This window comes from Catharus ustulatus, chromosome 4, assembly GCF_009819885.2.
Source record: "Catharus ustulatus isolate bCatUst1 chromosome 4, bCatUst1.pri.v2, whole genome shotgun sequence".
In the NCBI taxonomy this organism is placed as follows: domain Eukaryota; kingdom Metazoa; phylum Chordata; class Aves; order Passeriformes; family Turdidae; genus Catharus; species Catharus ustulatus.
Window position 1 is genome coordinate 15,134,748 of NC_046224.1, and position 15,401 is coordinate 15,150,148.

Consider the following 15,401-nt stretch of genomic DNA (forward strand, 5'->3'; position numbering starts at 1 on the left):
ACTGAATTGGTAGCAGGGAGACTCCAGATCATGAGGAGAAGGACATGTGGCAGCTGGATATTTAAGCTGAGCTGCTTCTCTTAAAGAAGTGTGCAGCAATGACTGAATTAACCCATGTACACTGGGAAAGGCCTTACTCTCCCTAGCTTGCAAAATGTGTGTGCTACAGGAGGGAGAAGTACTGATTTCTACCACCCCCATCCTCCAATGCTGCAAATACTTTCCCATATGGTCAAAAAGATGTTTTACTATCTCTGTATGGATCACTTGTATTTGTAGACACAAGCTTGGTTGTATAAGAATCTGCTAGGGTACAAAGAAACTGAGCAATTGCTGTGATTCCTGTATTTTCATAACTGTAGTCATACTTACATTACTGTTATGAGTGCTACTTGCATTATAAGGGCATAATTGAAATTTTACAGCCTTAGGCTGTAAAAGGTTTTTGTTTATTTTTTAGAGTAATAGTTACAAAACCATATAAAACTGGTACCTGTCTTTCTACCAGTTATGCTGTTTTCTGCACAAGTGAATAAATGTAGCAATTCCTATAAAAATATAATTCTGAGTGTTGATGCTTGCAATCTATTTCCCATGGCAAGGACAAAATTATTGGGAATATACATTAGACAGACAGTATTTTTTGAATGACTTTCCTGAATAGGGAATGAAATAATTCAATGTTCTTTTTCTCAAAAATGTTAGTTTGTTTCTCTTAAAACACAAAGTTTGAAATTACATTAGTCTTTCTAATTTTTATTTTAATTAATTGCAAGTGGTAGGTAAGAAAATTTATTGTTCTGCTCATCTTCATCTGAAGCTTCATGTTTTGAGACAGTTGCTAGACTTTTAACCCAGTGAAATCTAAAGCAGTTTAAAGAGATGTTAACCATTTTCACTCTTTTGATAGCTGCACTTGTAAAAAAGGGGCACTGTTAAAAACAATTCAGGTCTTAGTTGAAGAGTAACTATAGCTTTCAGGTATAACCTGAAGGCATGCTTTTGACTGAGTTATAGTTCAGCTTCTAAAGCTTGTTCATGTTTGTATAGATACCACTTCCCTTAGAATTCTTGTCAGTTGGGTAATGTATCACTGCAGTAGAATTAAGGAAAACATGGTATGTAAACAAATGTGTAAAGTTAGAAAGGAACATTCAATTCCTGTATAGCTTTCAAACTATTACCCTTGTCGTTTGAAAATAAAATTTCTCTGCACAAAAAATATGTGCTAATCCTTGAAGCATTCAACCATTGCTCTGGCTTTTTTGATGTGGGATTGTTTTTTTTTTCAGCCATGTAAAGATTGTGTTTATAATGCTGATTGTTGGGCCTGTATGAATGGCTATGCAGATGAGCCCTGACGAATCATTCTGGGTCATTATAAAACCATACTTCCCTGCTGGAAATTGCAGTTTGTGTGGCTAAGTCAGCAGAAAGAGCCAGATTGGCACCCCCAGCCTCTCAGTTTGTGGTCATCTGTGCCTCAGCACAACTCCACGCCAGTCACCAGATCAAAAATCTCAAATGGCCAGTGGGGTAGCTCAGATGTGGACATTCAGCCAGATTCCCTGCCTTGCTGGATGGGAGCAGCCACTGGATGGGGGAGCAACTCCTTATCTGTACCTGGGCTGCCTCAGGACCTGCCCACCTTCAACTGCCAGTTCTTCCTAGGCGTGAGCAGCACATCCAGTGCAGTCTGCTGGTGCTGAAGAATGTCTACAGAAAAGCACTGCTTATCTCAATTAGTATTTATTTAAACTGAAACCACTCTTGAGGCTGATCAAGTAGTGCTTGACTTACGTGTTTATACAAGCTGTCATAAAGAAAACTACTATGTTGTATTCATAATTTTCAAGTGCAAATAAAAAAATGCTTCTATTTTCTAGGTGAGAAGTTTTTGCAATGTGGTAAAAATAAAAGTGTTGAGTGGTATAAACATCAAGGCTACTTTAATCTTTCACAATGAAAGGTCTGCATCTTACAATGCAGTTACAGATTTTTGCAAATAGTTCTTGATCAAAATTAATTCAGAAACAGAACAAATTAAAACTTTTTCTTAGTTGTTTTTGCTAGCTTTTACTAACTTCTAGGGTAGATTGTTATTCTAGTATTGCTATATAATAATTCAAAAATGCATTCCTTCATGATTTCTTGTATCTTTCTGAAATGAGATCTTGTTGCTATGAGCTGCAGGCACAGATTCCCAGTATGGCATTCTCAGTGGAATACTCAGGAACTCAGGCAGTAGGGTGGGGTCTGGATGGGAGTCTCACAGCCTAGATTAGTATGAACACATGGTAGCCATAAAGAATGACTGAACATGGGTAACTAACTCTGGGTTGCTGGGAAGTGTAAACTGACATCTGTCATGCTAGGTGTGATCATAGGCTTGGACAGTTGCAAAGAACTTTGCTTCACATTTTCTGGATAATTATCTTGATTATTTTGCCTCTGGTTAATTAAATCCCACTCTCTCTTTCTGATTTTGTCACTCAAGATAGATTTCCTCGTAACTTTTGAAAAATTATTTTTATTGCAACCTTGAATAACCTCAAAATAATTTTGAATAGAAAAGATATTTGTTTAAGAATGGTTTCTTCCCAAAATGAGCTGTTCCACAGCTAGTACTAATATTGAATTGAATAGGACCCCACAGATGAAGTGTTTCTAACACTTAGAATCATAGAATATTCTCAGTATTTTTTAAATTACTACTTGTTTTTGTAACTCCTAAACTGTTTTCTTTTAATAAACTAAGTAAACTAAGCTTCATTTGAATGAACTTTCAGACTCTAGCAGTAGGTGGTTCTTGTCTGTCTTCCCTCAAATGTCATGGCTCACTTTTTTCCATTTCCTAATCCCCAGTTTCCTTGACTTCAAGAATTTCAGTGTAGGAAAATCAGTACTGTGATAAATAGTCCCTCCTTGATTATGTTTTGTTGAATATTTATGTCTCTTTACTATATGTGACTGCCCTAGACTGTTCTTCTGAGATACTGTCCTGGAGATGCTGGAGAAAGGCCTTAACACTTTAATTATGGAAGAATTGTGTTCTGTGTTGGCATGTTAATTTTGTTATGAGCTGGATTTACTTCTGTGTCTTTTGAATAAGAGAGAGCTTGAAATTTGAAATTACTCTTGTGAAAGGCTGATGCTGTCTTCTTGGGGCATTGCATTTACTGTATGAACAGTGGTGGTTTTTTCTACTGGATGCAACCTGAGGTTTTCTTAAGTGAAGAAGGATTTTGTGGTTTTGGTCTGTGCTCATAACACACAACAGTGAAAAAGCCTTCTTGTGGCTATCAGAAAGAATTATTTATTCAAGCTCATTAAGATATGATTGTTCTATAAATCTGAGACAATGTCGACTAGTGAGGGGCTTCATTTGCATTTTTTACAAATTGCTCTGGTCCGTGACTCCTTCACAGTTGGATGGCACGATGCCACATAGTAATATAGGGTTTTGGTTATAATTACATTACAATGTTGGTCACACAGATTTGGGCTGGTGGCATTAGGGACATAAAGGTCTGGAATTTCTTCATCTATTAGATGTTCAACAGTACAGATTCTTTAGTTATGATGAACCAGCTCTCTACAATTCAGTAAATTAGTGTTAGACTTAAATGAAGGCTACTGATGTTTGACCCCCATTCTAGAAGAGATGCACCTAATCCTGTCCATTACTGTGATCTATGTTCTCACATGGTTTTTGTGCTGTGGGTTTGTCCCACTGCCCTCATGCATTTCAGTGCTCTTCCGTAGCCAGTAGAGTTATGCCACAGCTAAGAAATGGACTTCTACTAATCTGATATAGGGGAGATACTAAATGGGGAAGTGTGCTGCCAATCATCCTTGAAATAATTTTCAGTAGCCAGTTATCAACTGCTGATAATGCCTTTACTAGATATGTGCAGTGGGTGGGAAGCCTAGATATTAGAGGGACTTGAGCTTTCACAGATATTCACACTCAAATCCAAGCTGTGTAATGAATATTTTAGCTTTATCTGCTAGGGAAATGGTTAGTGTACTAGAACAGCATTCAAATGCATTGCTTTCTCAAGTACATCCTATTAGCATGTTTAATGAGGTACTCTGTTATCCCCTTAGGTTGACTGTCATTACTGAAAGCTGAAGTGTTAACTGTAACAGCACAAAAGGACTCTATGAGACTATAAAAAGGCTTAATTTCTGATTAGGCTCAGCAATATATTTGTAGTACTTTGTGGAGCTGGTTGTGGAATAGGAGGTGGCTGATTGTTGACAGCTCCTATATGTGTGTTTGTGAAAGTTAATGGTCTTTTAAAATAAGTATCCTTTGCAGTTAAAATGTATCCCTTTTGTCAGTGATGGATTTGTTTTCTCTACTGACTGTTTGAATGGATTCTTCTTTGCTGGTAAAGATTATATAGTTATTGTAGAACTCTCCAATTCTTTCAGAAGCTAACCAGCATGTTGCCCCTGTCCTGAGTTTTGCTATTCAGATGTGAGCAATATTCTAAAATAATCTGTTGGAAAGAAAGAGTAAAGCAAAAACGTTAAAGTATAATTTTGTGGGAATGCAACTGAAAGAAAATACGTGATGAAAGTCTTTTGTGTATATAATATGACATACTACTGGGGTCAGTCTTATTTCCAAGGCCATAATTTTAGATTGCATGTACTGTATCCAAGATGTAGGAAGCTTACCAGATTTCCTGCAAAGTTGCTGTGAGAAAACATTAGCTCAGTTGTAGGGTGGCAAGTTTCCCCTTGTCACCTTAGGAATTTACTGTTTACTTATACTCCCCTTGCAACCCCACAAAAAGCTCACCTTGACTTTGTATTCAAATTTTTTCATAGCATATGATTCTCTTTGCCATGAACTTGCTTCTTAATCAGGTTGCCTCCATAAATCCTCTGTGAAATCACTGGCTGCTTGGAATCCTTACCATTAACACAAACCATTATGGGATGCTTCTTAATTAAGTGAATTTTAAAGTTGGAAACATTAAAGTTCAACATTTTAATGAAAATTTGCTCTTGCAAGATATGTGAAATATTTTACCTTGGCTAAGTACCTCAGTGCTGCTTTATATATTAGTGAAAAATGTTTTGAAAGGAAACTTTTTAGTTTCTGCCTGTTCATTTGGGAGCTCCTAACAACACAAATTTTTGTAATAAGCTGTGTATGTTCTTTGTTGTTAATAGAGATTAATTGCTAAGTTGCTGTACTCTGAAATAAGATCAGAGATTTCTTTGCTCTTTTAAAATTATTATTTCATATTTTAATTTTAGTTTCCACCTGGACAATCTGGAGTCCCATAGTGGTTCAGGTTACTCCATTGTCATAACTAGTCCTGCCAGGGGACCAGTACAGTCTTCTGATGTCGTTGTGAACTGTTTAAAGGGGATAAGTGGTACAACTCCCTTAAGAGGCAGGTGGCTATCCTCCTAGCTGGTTGTGTTCCCTGATTTGCTTGGTTTTCATGCAAAGGGCAAGCTGGACAGGAGGGACAGAACTATGATACAAGGAGACATCAGTTCCTGGATGTGCCTCCTTAGCCCTTCTAGTTAACCATCAGTCCTCTTTATTATTAAGCATATTGCAGTAACAATAGAAGTTTGTCAGGAACCCTTTCCTGTGTTTTTGCTGCTCCTGACACTGGTTATTGGCTGATCCAGTGAAAAGACTGACACATTCCTGCTGCCTTAGAGCTCTTTTATTGTGCTAGGAGTAAAAGTGCATCTCATTCAATATCCTGTCTCCAGCTTTTGTTGCTCATCTGTTGTTTTTATGACATACCTTCCCTCCTGTCGCCAGGAGACATGACAGGAGCTGTGGTGGAAATCCTGATCTGGGCAGGGTACATTTATATCTGCCTGATCTTGCAAAAAAGAAGTCTTTAAAATGATTCCATCTCCTGTATTAATGCTCAAATGCATTTTACAAACAGTAACTTGGATTCCTTTTTTAGTCCTTGTGTTTTTTACTGTAATCTCATTTCTTAAAATATACTTAGAATTCTAATTATCATAGGAGTTCTCCTTCATTGATCTTTTTATTTATATTGTCAGTAGGTTTGTTTACTTAATTTCTGAACTTTTTAATGAATTCTTTATGATGCTTACATGTTCATACTGAAAATACCTTTCTGGATGATAAAGTGATTCTAAGATGTCTTTTCACATCTCTGGTCTATTGATTGTCTTAAAATTGAGCTGAGTACAGACTTGTCTCTGCTTTCTACTGGAAAGTCTGCAGATTATAGTAGCAGCTCTAATAATTAGTCTCCTAAGTGATTTTAGGAATGAAAAAACATTTAGTATGATGATTTCAGCCCATTGTGTCATCTGATGCTTCCCCTGTAATAATTAGATGCATCTTCTGGTCGGAGTTTAAGGAACCTTCTGTTATGTTTTTTTCTAAGCTTTATCCTTTAATGAGGACAGAAAGTTCATGCCTTGGTTATTCAAGTGGATAAAGACTGGACTTCCCTGCTCTCTTTTTTCATATTTCATAGCACAATGTAGAGCTTCAACCTTCTCTGACAGATTTCCAGTTAATTGTTTTCATTTTCTTTTTCTCATGTCTTGTCACTTATCAGCTCTACTAGTTAGGTAGTAATATACTTGCCTGCAGCAAGAATCTTTTATTTGGTGCGAGCAGTTTAACTGTGAGAGCATATTAGAAAATGTCATTGAAGTGTAAATGAAAGCATTCTCATATGAAGGATTAAGGAAAGATTCCTTTGCAGCTATATTTGTTTTGCTAGGAAAGCTGTTCTTTGTTTTCAAATTTCTTTAAAATCTCGCTATTAAAATAATTACATAACAAATGTTATGTATTTTAGAGATTTTTATGCTTGGCTAATACTTAATGCATTACTTCTGACTATGCCTTTTCAGAAAAACTTACTCTGCTGTGTTCTAGTGCGTCTTAAATGGAAATCAGAGGAAGAAAGTCTGGTGAACATCGATGCATTCTAAGGCAACTAAAAGCAAATGAGTAATGTAAACAACACTTGAGAATCTAAAACATTATTTCTTTAAATTAATATGATTTTATTCTCTTATTTTGATCAGTTTCAGAATAGCCATTTTTTCACTCCTTGCATTTTTTTACCAAGAAGAACTTTGCTTCTGTGTATGAATGCTTGCTGCATAGTGGTGAGATAAACTGGGAAGGCTTTCCTAATTGCCTCCTCCTGTTCCCTGGAACCTCCTGCTGTACTCTTTCAGACTCAGAGTAGGAAAGCATATGTTTTGATATTGAAATGATAATTGAAAATATGTAACAAATGTGTCTTCTGAATTGAGATTTTTGCTTGAATGCTTTGAACCTGTAGGTTTTGGGTAGAGGAAGTAAGGTCTGAATAGAAATCTAGAAAGGCTGTTTTAGACAGCAACATTGTGAACACATTTCTCAGGGCAGGAAAGCTGGCATGGAATTTGCAGAATTACAGAATCATTTTGATTGGAGAGCCACATGTTGAGATGGCCAAGGCCTAACTGAGCATGTTCTGGGCAGCCTGCTCTAGCTGCCCCTGCTTGAACAGCAGTTAGACTATGGTCTTCAAATGTTTCTGGCAATCTAAGCAATTCTGTGTGATTTTGAACTAATACATTAAATCATTAGGTTTCTTTGAGAAATCTTGTGTTATTTATTGCAGGTTGGATAATAAATAATTTCGATAATTTTATTAATGCCAGCTGAATAACTGTATCACTGGCTAGCTTGTGACAGGACTGTTGGGGTGTGCAAGCTTCCTTTTCTCTATTTATTCCTGTAGTCATCAACATGTGAGAAGAATGCAGCAGAAGCAATAAATCTGTTGTCATGATGCCTCTTCTTCAAGACTTTTTACAAACACGTTAACTTTCCTACCACCCCTGTGTTATGCAACAGGTTTTAGTTTCGCCTGGAAGAGGCAAGTACCGTAGCTGCAGCTACCAGTGGATTTAGCAGTGTCTCAGGGCTGGTTGGGTGCTCTGGACATCAGAGAACTGCTGGTTTGGACAATGGTGTGGCTCTGCTTTTTGGATGCCTGAGAAGCATTTTTGGCTGGCATGCTTTGAGCAAGATTCCTCTGCAGGTCCTGTGTAGAATCAGTCTTCATTAAGGGTTGAAAAGTGGTAGGTAAAAGGTATCTTTTTTACAAGGCATGTATTGGTTTTGGTTGTGCACATCTTTCTAACTGCTTTCTAGTTAAAACCACGTACAGATGTTGCCATCTTTATTTCTCAAATTAGCTTCAATACATGATTATGTATGTCAAAGATTGATCTTAACATACAGTCCCAAGGAGCCTACGGAAAGATGGCCACACCACAGTGGGGGAACAAGAATGGACATTAGAGGGGACATGCCCAAGGCAGAGGGGTGGCTGGGGGAGCAGGAAGGCCCAGCCTTACAAGGCCAGGGCTGCCACAGCTGTAGAGCCCTGCCCCTCTGCCCCAGTGGCAGCTGCTGCCTCGTGTGGGTCCTTGGTGGCTTTTGTTTGCAGCAAGTGGACACACTTCTGTGCTTTCCCAAAAAGGTTTGTCTGTTATATGTGTGCAGTCTGCATCACTTTAATCATCTTTATTTCAAATACAAATGTGAAACATGGGAGCTAAACACTCCTAATGGTGGGCTGGGTTTGAAAATCCACTTCTCTCTCAAATACACGAAGGACTATTTGAATGCTTATTTCCATGATGCATTCTGGTTGGCTTTGAAAATTGGTTGAATAAATTTTTAATGCTCTTTTTTTTCCCCCTGACATTTTTATAGGGTTTTTTTATTCTGTGGTGGTTGCTCAGTTGATAAGGACATTGGCATGTCCTGGGAGGCTCTGCCAGGATCTGGGTTATCATACTGAGAGACTGTTGTGAGTGTTTACCTATCGCAATAAAGGATCTTCTCATGCCATTATTTTATTAAAATCTGTATTCCTGGCTTGAGCTTTTGGAGGTTCCCAGCAGTCCTGTCAGGCTAACCTTGTTGCTAAAGATGATTTTTTGCTCTTAGTTTGGTGAGTCAGCCAGGCAGTGAGGTGCTAGCTGAATCCTCTGCCATCCCATGATGAAGCCCTTCTACTGTGACACAAGCCAGGAATCATAGCTTTGCTTCAGGAGCCATGTGTGTGCTTTTAGGTGACCCCATTTCTGCTGGGGCTGTGGCACTGGGCTGTTCTGGTGTGGGACTGTCTGTTTGAGCTGGTGGAGCTGCCCCAGACTGGAAGATGTGTCTGATGGTGTTTGGCAGTGCTCACTGTGCTCAAGTTGTATCTCAGCTGACTTCAGTAAAATATGTTTTTGGGTGGCTGTTGCCAATGTACTTCCAGTTTTAACTACAAAAGAAATCCTTGTTGCTTCTCAGTGTTGGTTCTTGTAAGGAAGTAGGGATTTGGACCACCAAAGCATGTGCTGCACCCAGGTGTGCTCTTCATACGCTGTTGAACTGTTTTTACAGTTTGTGTGTGTTCCTTGTGGACATTCTGTCTTTTGCACAAATGACTCATCACACAGTAGGAAATACTACCAGTGTTAAGACAGAATAAAAAGCAGCTGTGGTTTAGCATTAGTCCTGTTTCCTTATGGTGATAGAGTTTTTTTGCATTGGATCATAGAATGGCTTGGATTGGAAGGAACCTTAAAGATCATCTATTCCAATCCCCCTGCATGGGCAGGGAGGCCTCTCTCTAGATGTGGTTGCTCAGTGCCCAGCCAACCTGTACTTGAAATAGGACATGAAATATTTTAAAACCAAGTCAAGAAACAGTTGTTCTGTAACAGTAATGAAATTACACAATAATAATAATGCTTAGCCTTGTTTTTGACTGTGGAAACCATGCAAAAGTTCTTTTTAAACAGAGTTTTGTGAACACTTGATGCCTTCAGTTAGTCACTTTGACTTATGTGTGCTTACTTGGATCATAGCATCTCTTTCTTTCAAAACTATAGTTATATCTATCAGTTTATTTAATTTCAGTGTACATGCAATGTGAGTTGAGGAAAGTTATTCTTTGTATCATTACATCAAACCTTGAAATTCCAATACAACCGTTTGCTTTGGGTAAGCTTCTAGAGTTCACTAGTTGCATTTTCATTGTTTTCATTCTTTGAAAGTCAGAAATAAATTTTTCCAGCTTATTCCATTTAAGTGTGTGCAAATTTTGCCTTGAATAGAGTTAATTTTGTAAACACAAAGTACTAAGTTTGAATCCAAAATATAGCCAGTAGTGGCTTCTGTGAAGAATAGTAACTCTGCCCCAGCTGAAACCAGCGCATTCTCCACCCCTTATTCCGTCTATATGCAATGCATTCTTATTACCCATTAACCCCCTTCCCATTTTTTGGTGTAATACACAGATATCATTCCCATAGTCTATGGACCACCCCTGTAAAGTGTCTGTAGATGTCCACTGAGTTCCTTTAGTCCATGTCTTTGGGGTCTGTGTCTTAGGGTGGTCACTCAGGGCAGGAGAGGTGGTGTTTTCTGTTTTCTGGGCACCAAAGCCAGCTCAGTTCGGGTCACTGCTTCTCATGTCAGCAACTCAGCCCTGTGTAGCTACTCGCTCACTCCCTGCTGCTGGGGTGAGAGAGCGAGCTGGAAGAGTAAAAGTGAGAAAACTCGTGGCTTGGAATAAAGACAGTTTAGTAGGTATAGCAAAAGCCACGCACACGAGCAAAGTAAAACAAGGAATTCATTGTCCACTTCTCACAGGCAAGCAGGGTTGAGCCATTTGCAGGAGAGCAGAGCTCCATCGTGTGTTACGGCCGTTGGGAAGGACAGACTCCACAACTCTGAACCCCTTTCCTCCTTTTCCCCAGCTCTATATGTTGAGCACGATGCCATATAGTCTGGAATATCTGTAGGAACCATTGGGCTCAGCTGTCCTGTCTGTGTCCCATAATAACTACCTGTGTGCTCCCAGCCTTGCTGGTGGGGTGGGGTAAGAGGCAGAACAGGCCTTGAGTCTGTGTAAGGAAGAAAGAAAACATCCCTGAGTAGTTAACACTGTTTCCAGTACAAATATAAAACGTAGCCCTGTACTAGCTACTATGAAGAAAATGAACTCTGTCTCAGCCAAACTCAAAATAGTATTTTATGATGAAAAAGCAATGTAGTATCTCTTGTGATTTTTGTAACTGCAACTGAATTTGTTCTTGTAGGTGTAGCATCCATGACTGTGCCAGTGTACATCGCAGAAGTGGCTCCACCGCACTTACGAGGCAGATTAGTCACCATTAACACTCTCTTCATCACCGGAGGGCAGTTTTTCGCAAGTGTGGTCGATGGAATCTTCAGCTACCTCGCGAAGGATGGATGGAGGTTTGTGAGCCTTCCTTGCTAAAAGCAAGCTGCTGTCGTAGTGATTTGGTTGTCAGCTATTATAATTCTTGTTGGTAAAACAGAATTTACAAAGAAAGTGGTAAAACTGTATGCTAAAATGGAACTTCAGTAGTTAAATCTTGCCAAAATATATCCATACTACTTTCATTTAAGCTTAATATTCACAGTATATGCAGGTTTTTTGACTTTACTAAACTTTAAAGTGGGAGAGTAATAAATATGCATCACAACTGTGAATGAAATGTGAATGATTGTCATCATGTTTATGAAGGTATCTTGCCTTTTGCATTTAGAATAATTACAGCCTGATTTTTCTAAAGGCAAATTTCTGGTAAGTAATATGCTGTATGTACAAGGTAGAGGTGAAGTTTGAATATTCTTAATCTGAGCAGTGATAACCTATCAGAATTGAAGGATATTGTAGCATAAATTTACAGTAAAAGCTTATGTTATAAAATAATAAAAATCTATTTTCTGGGCAGCAAAAACCCAGTTTTCTCAGCCTCTTCTCTGTTACATGCCCCAGTTGTTCAACCTGTCTCAGTGGTCCGTTATTATTCCTGGTTTGTGGCTTTCTGTTATATTTGTAGTCTTAGTCTTCCAAGTGCAGCACGGTTGAGTAGTGTTGAGCAGTTGTGAGTGAAGAGCAGTTGTTTCTGCAGCCTGCTGGCACATGCTGGGTGACTTTTGCAGTAATGCTGTGTTTTATGTGCCAAGTACTGCTCTGCTGGGTTGAGTGAAGTCAAACTTTCTGTGAAGAAACAGGCTACCACCTCAGTGATGAGGTATCCAAGTATTTCAGCTGCAATGCTGGAGCTGTTGATTGAGGAAGGTGTACTGCCCTCAGCTGGTTTATTGAAACCTAAGGCTGAGCAGGGAAGAGTACAGATGGTCTGTCACCTGAAAGGAGTGGCCAGCAAACACATGGAGAAAAATCACAAGTGTTTACTCCTGAGTCAGAAGGAACATTGCAGTGGTTATTTTATCTCCTACTGACTAAATGGCTAAGCACTGGAGTGCTGTAACAAACAATAAGGAACTTCAATTTTTCTTGGCTCTGCATGATGTTGGAAATGCTGGATATTAAATTAAAATAAACCAAAGAAAACAAATATTTAGCATGACCCTTATGTCAGGTTAGCTTTATAAACCCTGCTAATGCCATCTTAATAGTATTGCAGCAATATGTCAGAGAAGGAGAAATGTTATAGCAGACTTATTAAATTTCATGCTGGATTTTTTCAGGTCTGCTAGACATCTGGCTTCAAACGCAAAGTCTTGTAATCTGTATAGGAAAGAACTAGATTAGGTTTGTGAAAGCTGGCTCACTGCATGAAATGTCTAAAATGGCCTGCTCTTACTCTAAATTGATTATATCAAAATGGCTTGCTCTGAAAATTATGCCAACTCTAGAACTTGCAATGGATATTCTCTCTCAACTAAACATTTTCTTTCTGGCCTGCTCCTTTTACTCAACTTTGATCAGAATTTTGCAGACTGAAAAGTATGCTGTCTGTACGTTTCTTTCTTGTCTTGCCTGTGATAAACAATCCAATAGAGTCCAACTGGTATGAATCAAGCTTTCAGGAGCCTTGATTGATTTTACCTCCTAAGATGATTGCAGGCACCCAGCTGCTTAGTTCTGAAGGCTCTGCTGCATTTAAGTGACTAAAGGGCTTTGGAGGAGCAGAATTTAAGTAATAGGAGTCTGAACGGGACTATATCTGAGTACTTAGATGCATTAAAACATGCCTTTACATGTACTTTGACAGGATACAGCAGTTGTTTTTAATCTCTATGAGTTTGTTTTACTCTTCATTTGAAATGGAAAAGGCTTTCTAAATACCACTCCAATAAAGATATCGAATCTACAATTTGTTGAGCTTCAATGGTCTATGTGTTTTGTATACAGCTACCAAAATGTTTGTGGAGAAGGAAAAGCGTAGGAATAAATGAGGCCATTAATGAATGAGAGCATTAGTCAATGAGGAATGAGAACATTAGTGAGTTAGTGACACTGTTAGATACATTGACTGAAGACTACTCAGCTGATAAGCCTTCCACAGATTTTGTGGTTTGAAGTTGTTTTCTTTTTTCACTAATGGTGAGCCATATAATTTTAAAGTGTTACCAAAAGAAGGACAGCTGGTCACTGAGCTCTTCCTAGAGCAAGTTTTGCTTGTATGACCGTTGGAAATTTTGGCTGGTTTTAAGAAGAAACTTGAGGGCTCAGCTGGGGATGGGAAGACTGGGATGGCCATCCTCTTTGCATTGCCTTTTGGGTATTGTGTTTTTAACCAATCTCCAGATTTCTGTTGGACTGCCCACGTTTTTCTTTGTTAAATCTACAAATGCCTCTAAGAAAGTATTTTTCCTTTTTTTCCTCAAAATGCATTTGAACTTGACAAATACATTTGGTTTATTACCCTAAGATAAGGTTTTCAATAATGGTTATTCTCTCCTACCTACTCAATTAGAAATCTCATGCATGCTTTATAAAAAAATCCAGGTGAGAGGCTGCAGAATTACCAGTAAAAGCGTGCATCCTGGGGTATGGGCAGAGGAGCTAGAGGAGAGATTAGCAAGTCTCCTTAATCTCCTGACTGATGTCAAGCTGTGAATTTGTTTATGAGTACAGGCTACCTCAATATTAAGAAGGACTGGTTTCTGGAAGTGTTTTAATGATTATATCCACTGATGTGAAACCTGTGATAACTGCAATAATGTACAGGTGACATCAGCACTGTTTAAAGTGTTTAATGAAAGTGAAAAGAATTTGGGTGAAGTGTAGATGGTTAAAGGTCAGATTTAAAAAGCAGAACAAAATTATACATTGTTCTGCAATTCTTTTTATTGAAGAAATATAAAAATGTGATGTTCATAGACTAGAGCCACCCATGAAGATTGGTGGTGTGCTTGTCTTCCACAGCCTTTTCCCCCCACTTTGGATGGAGCATAAAACCCTGTCTGGGTGTTGCCACAGGTGTTGATCCTTAGAAGCATAACTGTGCTTTTAACAGTGGTAATTCTCTGTTCAGCAGAGAACTAGCCTTAATGCTGTAAATAGTAACCTTTGGGCATCTAAAATGCGGTTTTGATTTAAAACCTAAACCTGCATCTGACTGAAGATTTAAAAGCAAACTCTGTGAAAGATCTGGTGAAAATTGCTGTGCTAGTGAAATGAACATTTTTTCAGTGTTTCTGCTTATAGTCAGAAATTTTCAAAATTAAAACTGGCAAATGTTTCTGTGTGTATGTACTACTGACCAAATTATGCATTTTTCTCAAGCTTTTTTTATTGTTTGTTTGTTTTTAATATGTTGGTGAAACAATTAGCAGGATTTCAGTCTCATTTTTCTCATCAACAGTACCTGTTTTTCTCCATGCATTTGCTTTCTCTTTCTGTTGATTATTGTCACTAAAGGATTTATCAGTTTCCAAACTAGTGGAATATGTCAGGGTTTTTTTTAGTCTAACTTAGTGTCCTCAGGACCAGTGGCACTAGAGTCAGTGGTAGCACAATAGTCAACATGTCCCTGAGATTTCCTGGAAATGAAGGAAAGATCATGTTTTCTAAAATACCTACAGAATATAATTCTTGTCCCTTTAACTTAAAATGAGAAAGAATATAAGAAGTGAGAGATTTCATTTGTAAATACAGTTTGAGTAACTGTATCTCAATCATCTCATAGCATGTTTTTGTAGGCAAACAGTGGATATTTATCTATTTTCTAATTTGTTTCCAGGTACATGCTGGGCCTGTCAGCTGTACCAGCAGTTATACAGTTTCTTGGATTCCTGTTTCTTCCCGAAAGTCCCCGCTGGCTCATTCAGAAAGGCCAGACTCAGAGAGCACGGAGAATTCTGTCTCAAATGCGTGGCAACCAGGCAATTGATGAGGAGTATGACAGTATCAAAAACAACATTGAAGAAGAAGAAAAAGAAGTTGGAGCAGGTATGCTGAATAGTTGTTGGTCACTCTGTCTATCAATGAGGAGATAAAAATCAGAAGAAATGTTGAAGTTGTAGCCTGTGGTAATTTGATGTTTTGCTCTTTGAATTACTGTAGCTGGTAGCTTCA

At 38.4% G+C, this 15,401-nt stretch overlaps 1 protein-coding gene across 1 annotated transcript in view; it reads left to right on the forward strand.

Annotated features, from left to right (window-relative positions):
- SLC2A13 (solute carrier family 2 member 13) overlaps window positions 1-15,401 on the forward strand; it is a 137,605-nt gene that overhangs the window by 16,646 nt on the left and 105,558 nt on the right. Inside the window, exons 2-3 of the mRNA XM_033057807.1 lie at window positions 11,140-11,299; window positions 15,067-15,275. Coding sequence (XP_032913698.1) covers window positions 11,140-11,299; window positions 15,067-15,275 — 369 coding nt within the window. The remainder of the gene's footprint in view (window positions 1-11,139; window positions 11,300-15,066; window positions 15,276-15,401) is intronic.